Consider the following 13,529-nt stretch of genomic DNA (forward strand, 5'->3'; position numbering starts at 1 on the left):
TATTAAACTATACTAAATTAAACTAAATTTAGTCTAAATTTGACTATCACTTTTTTTTTTTTTCTTTTGCACCAAGTGCAAAATAAACTTCCAACAAAAAAAAAGGGATGCTAATATTAATACATCTAAATTGAGGTGCCTATCAAATAGGTAGAGGTGCAAATAATGCATAGGTACTAGGCAGTGGGAAAACAAATGTCATCCCTAAAAGCTATTTAAGAGTAATTTGAAAGTATATTTTTTTGTACATGGAGAGTAATGAATAAATGGAACATATTTGGCATTAAGGCACCCCCCCCCCAACTTTGTTAAGGAATACCTCAGTGCTAAATGTGTTCGAGAAGTGGTTATGATATCTATTGGGCTTTTGAAAATTTGACCTCCTGCAACGAGTCTTGCGACTATAGAGCTTCAGAATAGTGTTAATCTGTAAATACTGCAGTTTTAAGATGCAGTTTTTCATTTTATTCTTTTATAGACATTTTTATGAGAGAATTCTATATTAGACATTATTCATCATCATCTTTTCTATATTTTAAACATATTAATTATTTTTGACTTCTTTTCCTTAATAGTGATTACACTGATCCATCAGAAATTCCAGTGGGAGAAATAAAAGGAAGTGGTATCTATTTTGTTGGAGAAGTTTGTGAAAAAATAAAAGTGAGAGGTTTCTTTCATAATTTGTCATTTAAATTAGATAAGAGAATGGAAATTTATTTGAAATTTTAATATTTTTGTTGATTTAGATTTCTCTTATCATGAACCGTGATTTCATAGAAGTCAAGTAATAACAGTAATCTCACAGTTATCTGATCCTATTGGGAAATTGATTTAGTAGTTGGTTAACTGAGTGTATGGTTGGCAGAATGTACAGTTACATAGTACTACCCCAGCAATCAGATAATATGCTAACCCATTCAGAGGTTGTTTAATTGAAGATTTAGTTATAAATGAATATCAGATAATTGAGATAATAATAAAATTAGTTTAATCCTTTATCCAAGTGTGAGCAAACAAAGTTTGCGCCTGAAGTATCTTCAGGACTAGGGTAAAGTGATACAACACCAGGGCAACTCGTTGCAAAGGTGGAGAAAGCTACCAACACTCCTAACTCAGTATCTCCTATAATGCAAAACACATCTCCTTGCAGATATGTCTAATGTTATGCATTAAAGGAAGGGCCACTACCCAGACTAGTTTCGACCTTTATTGAGGTCTCTTCAGTGGGAGCCAGGCCCTAGTGGAAATACCAGGCAGAAGCATTAGCAGGTCATCTCTACCTATAGGAGTTGCCAAATGGTGTGCCACCCTTTTTTAATAAATTACTCTGGATTTAGAGAAAGATGTTGAAAGTTTATTTTTTCACTTGGTTAGAGTATAATAAACTTTCAACTTCAAGATAATTGAGAGATCAAAGAAAAATACTGTCAGACCTATACGATCTCATGATTTATCACTACAGTGGTGGAACATCTAACATTAAAAATTTACAGAACATCCTTAAATAATTCTTATTACAGGCTTAATGGAGTAAAAACAGCACTGAGGATTAAAACCAATGTTTAATTGTTCCGGTATTTCATCTTGGTTGCAGAGACCTTCAGGGAGTGCAGTACAAAATCGTAATATGCACTCACACACATAAGCAAAATTCAGTAGACAAAAGTCCTAAGTAGGTAGTGAGTGCTCTGTTGGTTCCAGCTAGAGGCTTTAGTAGTAATATACGCTCTCCAAGAATTAATATTTCCCATAATTTGGGAAGTTTAATGCACCAATGTTTATTTAAATTATACTGGTTTTTAAAGAGAGCTACAGATTCCAAAAAAAAAAAAAAGTCTTTCATTTCTAAACTTGGCAATAAGGCATTGTGGTGGTTTTTCCCCATTTGATTCTGTGTGTAGTATCTAAAGCATGTTCCACTGATTGATCATGATTACAGATGTGCTTTTTTTTTTTTTTGTGGATAATGGCTTATTTTCAGTGTGCCTGATAGGCTAACTTGTAGGAACAAGAAACTTTATGCACACACACACACACACACCAGGAAAACTGAGAAAAACGAAGGAGTTACTCCTTGGGGAAATGAACAAGGGTACCCAGTTTCAAGTGAAGCTTGAAGGCAGTATTGAGTTGTACTATTTTTTTTTAATTTTTGGCTATTTTTTCAGATGTGCCCTGAACACAGGAGATTATGCTTGCATTACTATAATCTTTCTCAAGAGAAGGTTGAAGATTGGGAAAAGTATTAAGTATTTTGTTGATTCTGAAGAAACTGTAGCCATTAGGTAGGAAGGTGTTGTGTGTATATATATATATGACTGAGTTCAGCTGTAAGAGCTGTAAGTCTTTGGAACAAAGATTATTGACTCTATTAGTTAGGTTTTTTATAATATCGCACTGTTGAGGTGCTGGGGAGATGGGAAAGTTTGTGGATATATCTGCCTGTGAAGCAGGTTTTCTACATGCTGTGAAAGAAAGGTTACCATTGGAAAAGTATGTTACTAAGGTGTCTAGAAAGGCTGGACTATTATTAGCTTTATTTATCATAGTAAAACAGATTCTTTGATGTTAACTCTTGAGGTAAAGCTGGAAAAAGTCTAATCTGCCTGATCCATGAAGACAAATGGAGAACACATCATCTACGTATATTTTTTTTTACTTGGGTAGAAAGCTTAAGAGGGGCTGAGTCAAGAGCATTCTGAGAAGCTGAGTGTGCTTCTCAGAATTTTCTATGAGAAAATGACAGCAGGATGAGGGGAATCTATCCCAGTTCCCTCTGTCTATTTATAAATTTTGTTCTTCCAACAGAAGTAACTAAAATGGATTACAACAGAAAAGTGGTTATATCAGGAGGAAAAACATTTTTTTTTATAGTGTTAAGGCATGATTCAAGGAAACATTGGTAAACACTGAGTTGATATACAAGTTGATCAATATATCAGAATTATTTTATTATTATGATTATTATTATTATTATTCAGGCCTCCATGGAATCAAAAGACTCATCGAGGGGAGGTCTTCCCTGAGAAACACAAAGTCTATCATACCACTCCTTAAACTTATTGACCGTTCTCACTCTCACCATTCCATCAGGCAATGCATTCCATGGTTCAACCACCCTCCATGCAAAGAAACCACTCCTCCACTCCTCACCCTCTTGCAAACAGTTTTCTTTCGTAACTTACAGGGATGGCCTCTTGTCATCACTCCCTCCTGCTGTTCAACCAAGTGAAAGAACTCCCCAGTATCAACCCTGTAACTACCCCTCAACAGTTTAAAAGTCTCAATCATATCACCTCTCTTTCTTCTATCCACCAAACTCTGCAGTCCACATTCCCTCAACCGATTTAGAATTAAACTTTTGAAGGAAGTTTTAAAATGGTGAAGGTTTTTTTTTTTTTTTTTAATGTAAGAAGAGGTACTGCTAGTGGGGAAGCAGGTTAAGAGATTTCATTAATTGTTTGAATAATCTATAAGAGGGCATCAACTATAGATCTAAGAGGATGATTAAGCTTTTTTTTTTTTTTGTTGTTGTTGTTGAAAACCATGTATTTTTCTGGGACAGCAGATGAGAGATAATTATATATTTACTGGCACTGGAGATTACAGTGGCACTGCCCTTGTCTGTGCTGGTGATGACTATATTATTATCTTTCTGTAATTGTTGATATGTTTGTTTCTTACTTTTTCAAATGTTTTATGAGACAAGGCATTGTAAATATTTGAAAGTCATGTTAGAGTCTTAATGGAGTGAAACAGTACCAAGAAAGGATTAAAAATGTTATTTAATTCTTCCAATATTTCATCTCAGTCACTGAGACATCATTAGGAGTGCAATATGAGACATGTAAACACATGCACACATACAAAGGCAACACTAAGTAAAACTTGCAGGAATAGGATGAAAGACTAGGGTCCTAACTAGGTAGGGTGCCCTGTGTTGTCACCTATTGGTGGCCTAGGATATAAACTGGGATCTTGAAGTATTGGTGTTTCCCATATTTTGGGAAGTTAAATGCAACCATATTTTATTTAAACTAGGCTAATTTCTGAGAGTAGCTGCAGATTCCCAAAATAGTCTTTCTCTTCTAAATTTGCAGAGTCTGGTGGACAGGAGGAAGAGGGGAGATATGATAGACCTACAAGTTAGTGAGGGGTTGTTATAGGAGATTGTTGTTATCTCAATGCCGGAGAGGCTCTACAGAAAATAGTGGAAGATCAGGGGAGAACCAGAGGTCATCCCTGGAAACTATATAAAGAGGATGTGAGTAGGGGAGTGAGAAGCAGGTTTTTTCATGCAGAGTTGCAAATGATTGGGATGCCTTGCCTGAGAGTGTGGTGTCTGCAGAGAATTTGTGTGTTTAAAGCACGGTATGATGAGTTCTGTGTGATAAAACAACCTCTCAGATAAGTCTTTGACTCCATGGGGTCTTGGGTAATAATAATTTACTGCGATGAAGCATGGTGGTCCTTTTCCGATTGATTTTATGAGCTGTTTCTAAAGCATAGTCCACAAGGTCTAATTAACAATAGTTATGATTGCAGATATATTCGATGTATATTTTTTGTTCTTTGCAGATGTTGGCTGATCTTCATGTCTGTCCATAGTAGGACAACTTGCAGGAACAGGACACTATACTCCAGGCACAGAGAGAGGACGGAGCTGATCTTTAGTAGAACATATAAGGGTAGCAAGCTTTCAGTGGGGCTTGAAAGCTGTGCTGAGATTGTATTTTTTAAGACTCTGGCTAGGTTTTCTGAAGTCAAGTCCCTCAGACCTTGGGGATAATAATAGCATTACTAAAATCTTTCTGAAAAGATGGTCAAGGATTGGGGGAAGGATTGATTATTGATACTTATGGCTATTTTGCCCATTTTCATAAGGAGTAACCCCTTGCACTACATCACACACACACACACACACACACACACACACTGTTCACTGGGCATCTACAGATGCCGTATGGTCACTCCGATGCTCGATGATGTTCCACACTAGGCCTCGCCATGTAGTCTTGTTGTTTGCACTTCTGGCAGCCTCAATTCTCTGAAGGTCAGTCACTCCACACACGCCATCCATTCATCTCATTGATGGTCTACCCCTGCCTCTTTTTCCAGGAACTTTACCTTTTATTACTGTTCTGAGAAGTCCCCCTTCCATCCTTTCTATGTGTCCAAAATATTTTAACTTTCTTCTGTCAATATCCTTAAGGAGCCTTAAAGTTCTACTAATCTTATCTAACACCCATTCATTTGTACGCCTTTCAGTGTATGATATCCTCAACAGCCTTCTGTAATACCACATCTCAAAAGCAGATATCTGTTTCTTATCTGACTTCTTTAGGTTCCAAGTCTCGCATCCATAAGTCGCTGTTGGAAAAACAACTGCATCTAAAATCAACTGGTTTTTTTTACTTCAGTTAAATTAAAACATTGATGAAGAGTATTTTAAAAACATAAAAGAAAAGTAATACACAAGGAATAATTTTTGACATAACTTTATAGAATCCTCAAGATTAACTTTTTATGGAAGAGCATCAGAAATATATTGCTAAAAAGTATATATACAGGGTGGCCATAAATTAACTTTCCCTCTTTGGAGGTATCTGTAGCTAAACCTAATACACGGAATGAGACCACATTTTATATTGAGACTTTTGAAGGAATGGGGAGGTGAATTCCACGAAAAAAAGATTTAGTACCGAGAGTTGCCGATAGGGGAAATTTTGGTGCCTGAGGAGCCGAAAACAGTCAAATATTTGCAGTAAACACAGGCAAAAAGGATTATGCAAATTTTACTGTGTGTACATGACAGCAGAGCCACCAATTCCACTTAAAAAGGGATTCGGAATGTTCTAGCAGTTATTCGAATGACTGACGAATTGTGCTCAATATGTGTCCTACCTTGCCTCAGCATGCTTTACTTGTTAAGTTGTTTTACCTTAAACAGTGCGTAGTGCCCCTTCGGGAATTTAGAAGGCTTTATAACCTATGTACAGGTCCTATGTCAGCTGTAGCACTGAGAGCTATGATTAAGAAGTTTGAAGAAACTGGATCACTAGGAGTTAGACCTGGCAGAGAACGGAAAGCAGTGCAAGAAGAGACAGTAACAGACGTTGCTACTGCGGTATTCGGCTCTTGCCAAGCTATGGCACGAGCGCTTGGACCAGTACTGGTCCAAGCGCTTGTGCCATAGCTTGCAAACTTGATATGGCTTATGATACAGTCTTGAAAATCTTATGGAAAATGCTTCACTTATATCTGTATAAGTTCAGTCGTGTGCAAGCACTAACTAACTACCGCAGATTATGATACCTTCACGCTAACGTTTCTTGCCTGAAAGGAGGTCGACAATGACTGGCATTGGAGAATATTGTGGGGTGATGAGGCTCATTTTTATCTGAATGGGTCGGTTAATACTCACAACTGCAGAATTTGGGCATCTGAACCTCCCCAAGCGATCCAGTAAGTACCACTGCATTCTCTAAAAGTAACCGTGTGGTGTGGCTTCACAGCCGATTTCATAATAGGACCATACTTTTTTTGAGCATATTACCCCTACAGGTCCTATAACCTGCTCCATTACTGGAGAGATTTATCAACGAATGCTGGAAAATTTTGCCATTCCTGCATTGCAGCAAAGACAATGTTTGGACTCCATAATTTTTATGCAGGATGGAGCATAGCTACACATTGAACATTCAGTACAGCACCTTTTATGCAGACATTTCAGTAATGAGAGGGTTATCTGTCATTTCTTTCCAACAACATGGCCGCCTCGATCCCCGGGCATCACTCCATGTGACTTTTGGCTGTGGGGTATTTGAAATTCGTTGTGTATGTTGATGGCGTTCCCAACTTGCATGTCTTGAAAGAGAACATAAAACGGGCTGTTATGAACATCCAATCCGACTCCTTACGCTCAGCTGTAGAGCATGTCACACACCTGATGCAATTTGTTGTACACAAGAAACGTCAGCACATTGAAAATCGTGTATGTGGTCCAGGGGACCCTGATTCTGATGAATAAAACATTATTTCCTGTGAGTTCAATCACTACATTAATTTGTCTTTCTCCCAAGTTGTTGTTTTAGTTTAATTATTCTTATTATCATTGTAACCTCCACATATCCAGCTGGAATGAGTGACGCAGCTGTCGCTTACACCGTCAAAATGTTATTATTCCATTTTATCTGCCTTTAATGTAATTATCCCCTTGTTTTTGGCTCCACCAGCGCCAACATTTCCCCTATCGGCGACTTTCGGTACTAAATCTTTTTTCGCGGAATTCATCTTCCCATGCCTTCAAAAGTCTCGATATAAAATTTGGTCTCATTCCGTTTATTGATTTTAGCTACAGATGCCTCCAAAGAGGGAAAGTTATTTTATGGCCACCCTGTATATACGTAGGCTGTTCGATAAGTAATAAGACTATATTTATACAGAAAACAGATTACCTTTAATCGTCATCATTTACATGGTCTTTTTCGAAGTAACTACTGTGAGACGCGATGCATTTGTCCCAACGTTGCGTCCACTTCTTAAACACATGTGAGAGTCCATTTTTTGAGAGTTCTTTCAAAACTGCCTCTGCAGCTTTTACACGTGCTTTGTTGCTTTTGAAATGGCGGCCTCTTAGTGGTTTCTTGAGCTGAGGAAACAGCCAGAAATCGCACGGTGCAAGATCAGGACTGTATGGAGGGTGTGGTAGGATATCTGTGTTGTTCTTCTGCAAAACGTCCACTACACAACCAGCAATATGTGGCCTTGCATTATCGTGGTGCAATAAGAAGCCATTCTTCAGCAGTGGACGCTTCCTTTTGACGTGCTTGATGATAATCGCTGCTGTGTTGATCATTGTCTCTGTGATGGACATTGAAGATCTTCACTTACGTTCAAGATCTTCCACATTTTGCCTTCCTTCCTTAAAAGTTTTATGACAGCGAAAAACACTTGCCCTCAACATTGCTTCATCGTGGAAAGCTTCGCGTATCATGTTAAAAGTGTCCGATGCCGATTTTTGCAAACACACACAAAATTTAATCGCATAACGCTGTTCCAAGGACACTTCCATTTCGAAGACTGATCACACCTCGTAGGCGTGCCGATGAGCACTTGCATTTAGTCACGTGACACTCTGGCACATCAGCCCGTATATGCCATCTATCAACCTCTTTTATTAATACATACAGCAACATTTCTTTATTCTACAGAAATTAATATTGTGATGAGTGGTTTCGCCACAGTAAAATTAGTCTTATTACTTATTGAACAGCCCACGTATATAACTGAACTTGAAACAATTAAAATAACTATGAATAATGAACTATATACCATTTAGGACTATTATTTGGATAAATACATTAGAACTTTTTTTCAAAAAAAGGAGAGTCAGAATAGAGATTAATATATATGGAAGCTCAAACTATGGAAATTAAAATATGAGGACTAAAAACCGAAAAATACATAGTGATTTGATAATGGTCTCATATCAAGGATGAAGTACAAAATTAAAAAAAAAAAAGGGGGGGAGATAAAAAACAAAGATAAAACAGATAAAAAAATGGAATTACAGGATATGAGCCATTTCAACTAAGTGTTGTCTTCAGAGCTCATACCCGGCATAATAGCTTTATCATAGAACTGTGTTGTTATGGTGACGGATGTGAATGCAAGTAACCCCATTTTTTTATGGGAACTCAGCACCACCACTTATTCAGATTTCAGTTCAATTGTGAATAAATAGTCTGTGGAAAGTACCACTAAAAGGAAATTAGAAATTTTACAAATATTTAAAATGAGAAATGAATATAGTTAAATATTATACAAGAGGGGAAAAATATTAACTAGAATTGAAATGAAGCATTTTTTTTTTTTTTTTTTTTTGTCGTCTGCAAAGGTAAAGTCTACAAGAATTTCTTTGGATCCTAACTTAACCTAATCGTTATGCATCTTTAAGTTTTAATAATAAGATAAAGCTATTAACCAAAAACAGATCTGAAGGCAAAATGGCTTAACCAAAAACTTAGATTTATTTAACAGTGAAACAGCTTTAATAAAAAGAAAAAAATACTATTTATTATTATTATTACAAGTTTCTTAGGAGCACGGCTGGTCTTCTCTATAAAGGGGCCTGGGTGCAAGAAACCTTTTGGGGCCCTAAAATATTTTTCAAAGGTAAAAATTAAAGGATTTGAAATAAACGTATTGTAAAACCACTTACCTGCAAATGATTTTAGCACAGGAAAAAAAAAAACACATTCAAAATATAATACGTTTCTGCAAATGTGTACCGACCGTGCCCACTCGATCGTGGGGCCCGGGTGCATTGCACCCACTGCACCCCCGAGATGGCAGGCCCTGCTTAGGAGGCAAACTTATTGTGGAAGGTCTGCTCTCTTTTATACCACAACTTTAAGTTAATTTACTAGTGGCATCATTCCCAATCTTTCATTCAATGTGTTCTACATATCCACCACTCATTCTTGAAGCAGTTACTCACTCCCTTTCGTAATTTCCAAGAATAGTCCCTTGTCCTTTCTCCTTGTTCTGTTCTTTGGAAAATCTTTACAGCATCTGTCTAGTAAGCACCTGTCAACAGTTTTTTTTTTAATCATTTCACTGATCCCATCTACTGGATACCAGGATACTTTTTCTCTGTCTTCATGGCAAATATTTCGTCGTATTGATAATATTAATATATCTCATCTCCTTTATATCCACACTTTCTTATTTTTTATTCATCATATTAATAGGTGCTTATATATTCTTCTAAGAAATGCTATACTTCTGATAGAAATATCATCTTAATTAATCCATTTTGCCAAACCTTCTCATCTGGGTTCTGCTGCCATCTTATCTATGTTTACTATGTATACTGGTCAGTAATGACTTAATGTTTCTAATCAATGAAATATCTCCCTTGCAAATAATGTAAGGGAAATACACTTTGACTTGCATTAATTAGTTACTGTATTCAAAGAAGTACACCTGCATTCAAATAAAAACTAGCTAAAAGATTTGTAAAGGGAGTAGTGGAAATCAAATGGATGATGGAAGGAATTAGGTGAGAACTTAATTCCTGCCATTCTTTAAATAGTTTTAAAGGGATCACTAGTTGGCAGTGAACTGTTTTGATGATATGATCCACCATAGTTCAGTCTGTATGGACCCTCTTTTATTGAAAAGATGGATGTTTGAATCCCATCCAGGATACAATGGATCTTTATAAGACTTTTCCACAAAAGGTGAATTAGTCAGTTTCAATGAAGATAACAGGATTTTTTTCCTGGAAACTCATGGTTTTCATCCTGCAAAACAGGCCTGAGAGCCAGTATGCAAATAACAGACATAAGACATTGGCCTCATACAGTGGTGTAGCTAGAGCTTTTGCCACCCAGGGGCGGTCCCTGAGTTTGCCATCCCTCTCAATACACTCCAAAAATACTACAAAAAGTCAAAACAACATATAGGGAAATAAATTAAAACACTATGTTTATTTTTGAAGTAAAACTTTAATTTCAACATTCTAAAATGTTATTTTTCTTGCTTTTCTGTTAGCAAAATCACCGGTGACATTGTCAAAGTCTATTTCATAGTAATGTAGGTAATTCTTAATCAATTTTATTTAAAAAAACTCCTCTCACAACTAGCAACACTTGCAGCAGTTGTGAGGAAAATTCGCTGTGGTATTACAATAGTTGGAACTGAGTTCTCGAGACTGTATTTTAGAATTAACTGCAAAAGTTCAAAAAGGTTCAAAGTGCCACCCGGGGTGGAATGTCCCCATTGCCTCCCTCTAGCTACGCCTCTGGCCTCATAGATTTAGTTACTTCAGCTATGATTTCAAACAATAACATCCAGCAGTGACTCTTATCCCCAGTAGGGAATCACTGAACTATTCTTTTACAAGGATCATTAGAACCAAATTTGACTCTTAAACTTTATAGTCATATGTAGTCATATATAGACTAGGTATAGACAAAGCCCTTTGGTCAGAAAGACTGGGGTTCGATTCCCATCCATGACGTGAGGAACCATTATCCGGTCTCTTTTGACTAAAGGTGAGTTAGCCGGTCTCATGTGGAGGTGGGGTGAGGGACAAAAAACCAGAAACTAGGGTTTTTTTGTCCCTCAGAACCAAGCAAACTGGCACATGAATACTCTTGGATCTACATTCATAAAATACATACTTAATCCCTCATTAGGAGGGCTTAACCTGTCCTAAGGGATGGGGGAGGAAAGGGGGAAAATCATATACGAAATAAATAAGTACAAAGTTGAATTTTCTTGATCCACTTTTATTTGATGGAAGCATTCAGCTGAATTCAGCCTGTGTGAATTTGAAGAATTAAATCCAATTCATAAAAGAACTCAAGTACTTGAAAAATTGTGAAAAAAATCAACCCTGGGTTTTCTCCCAGGAACTCTTTTTTTTTTTTTTTTTTTGTTCATTCCACAAAACAAGAACACCAGCCAGTAGAACACACAGAGTTAACAGAAATAATACATTAGCCTCATAAAATTAGTTGCTTTGTATATAATTCTAGCATAATCCACCCAAAAAGCATTGTTTTTCTTATTATTCTCTACCTTCTTTGAAGACACTTCTACAAGTCACATTGTTGAATCCCCTCAAAAGACTGAATGGTGTAGGACATTCATTCTAAAAGACTTGTGGATTCAACTACTATCTTCTTCTTTGCCCACACAATTATTCCATTTCATTTGGGATTGGGTCTCCTAATCTATAATCACCAGGAAATTGGAGACATTGATGACCCAGGTCTTGTAGACTGGTAAGATCGCATAAATGTAGATATTTAGTAAAATCATGTTTAGTAAAAAAAAAAAATAATAATAAAAAAACATTTCTAGAGATAATTACTAAATTTATTTAGCTAAGGTATCTTCATGGGCACAAAGAAATACAACTTTAGCACAAGCAAGCACACTAGTAGAAAAGTGAACAGAGACTGGATCTTACAATCCTAACTGATGCCTTCTATGAGTGTGGTAATTAAACCTTGGTGAAGGTCTCAAGATAATAATGTCCAAGATTTTTTGGTAAAGTGAGGTGGCCAAATTTGTTCATATTTGGTAAATGCTGTAAAAAACACTGGCAGATTCTAGAATACATCGGTTAGGATTGTAGGATCCCTCATTTCATATTCAGTCTGTTTTTCTTCTGCTGGTGTGCCTACTTGCTTGCACTAAGTTATATTTCTTTGTACCCATGAAGATGCCTTGGTGAAATATTAGCATCATCATTTATTAGCTAAATAAATTGAATTAATAATTCTTATCTCTGGATATGTGTTTTCTCCACTAAACATCAACATGAGTGATAATCAATATCCAAGCATCCATATCTGATAGGGCCAACCTTGCTGCCAAGGTCAAGGGGGAGGTTTGAGTTAAGTACAATCCAAGATCTCATTGGTTATATGGACAGAAAAATATATTCCATCTTTCAATGGCCAGAAAAGAAGGCTGCAGTAGAATGGGAATTTACAACCATCTTGCTATCCCTACCATTCAAATGAGATTCACAAGCTGTCATTTTGTATGTATCTTTATAGTGCACCAACATTCCTACAATCAAAGAGGTCATGCACAGTCTTCTTTCTAAGCAGGGACTACCATTATTCTTATATATTATCTATGTAAGTGTTTTAATGATTGGTAATTCCCATTGTATAAGGTGTTATGCAGATCACAGATCAACTTAATTAACTATCTCCTGACTTACCAGTAGATTAGCTTTGAAAGGCAATCATGCATGCTTATTTGTGAGAGACTGCTGTTGATGAGGGTGATGACTGAGGGAAATATAAAGTGATGGATATAGCAATTTTTAAGAAGACATAAAGGAATAATAGAGGAACAACATCACAGACAATATCAGAAAATTTGTCACCCCCACTTCCAAGAGTAGGGACAAGATAGCATAGTAATAGTTGCTCTGAAGTTGTTTGATTTGAGATGGTGAGCAGGAACATTAGATATTTAATGGAATGTTACTATAGCTGGAAATGCAGAAGGAAATAATTGTGAAGTGTTTAAGTAGATGGAATTGGCAAATCACAGATAGTGAGAGTTATGACAGCTAACTATTATTGTTCATGGGAATCTCTATTGACTTTGAAGAGTGATCATGGGAGAACCAGAATATCCACACAACATCTGTTGCACCTTTCTTTAAATGTGTTCACTGACAAAGCACTCATAACAGACTCCTGCAACTCATTTCACTCATTTACCACTCTCTGAGCAAAATATCTAGTCCTGAAGCATTACTAACTGCACTGTTATGCAATTTCCCAGGGTGACCTCTCATGTTTTCCTTCTTCCCCCAGAGTGATGAAAAACCAGTCCTTATCCTCTTTATCAATCCTATAAAATCCTTTTAGCAACTTGAACGATTCTAGTATATCCCCACTTTTCTTCATATCTCACTCTAACCTCACAGGAAGCATTATTCCACTGACCACTTATCATTTTGTCACTTGCCTCTGGAACCTCCC

General features: G+C 36.7%; 1 protein-coding gene across 1 annotated transcript in view; it reads left to right on the forward strand.

Moving 5' to 3' along the window:
• Nucleotides 1-13,529, forward strand: part of LOC150108654 (BAI1-associated protein 3-like) — a 175,549-nt gene that overhangs the window by 119,857 nt on the left and 42,163 nt on the right. The window contains exon 6 of the mRNA XM_090390496.1: nucleotides 576-663. Within this exon, the coding sequence (XP_090246622.1) occupies nucleotides 576-663 (88 nt within the window). The remainder of the gene's footprint in view (nucleotides 1-575; nucleotides 664-13,529) is intronic.

This window comes from Typopeltis vanoorti, chromosome 3, assembly GCF_054136105.1.
Source record: "Typopeltis vanoorti isolate ZY-2024b chromosome 3, IOZ_Tvanoo_1.0, whole genome shotgun sequence".
In the NCBI taxonomy this organism is placed as follows: Eukaryota; Metazoa; Arthropoda; class Arachnida; order Uropygi; family Thelyphonidae; genus Typopeltis; species Typopeltis vanoorti.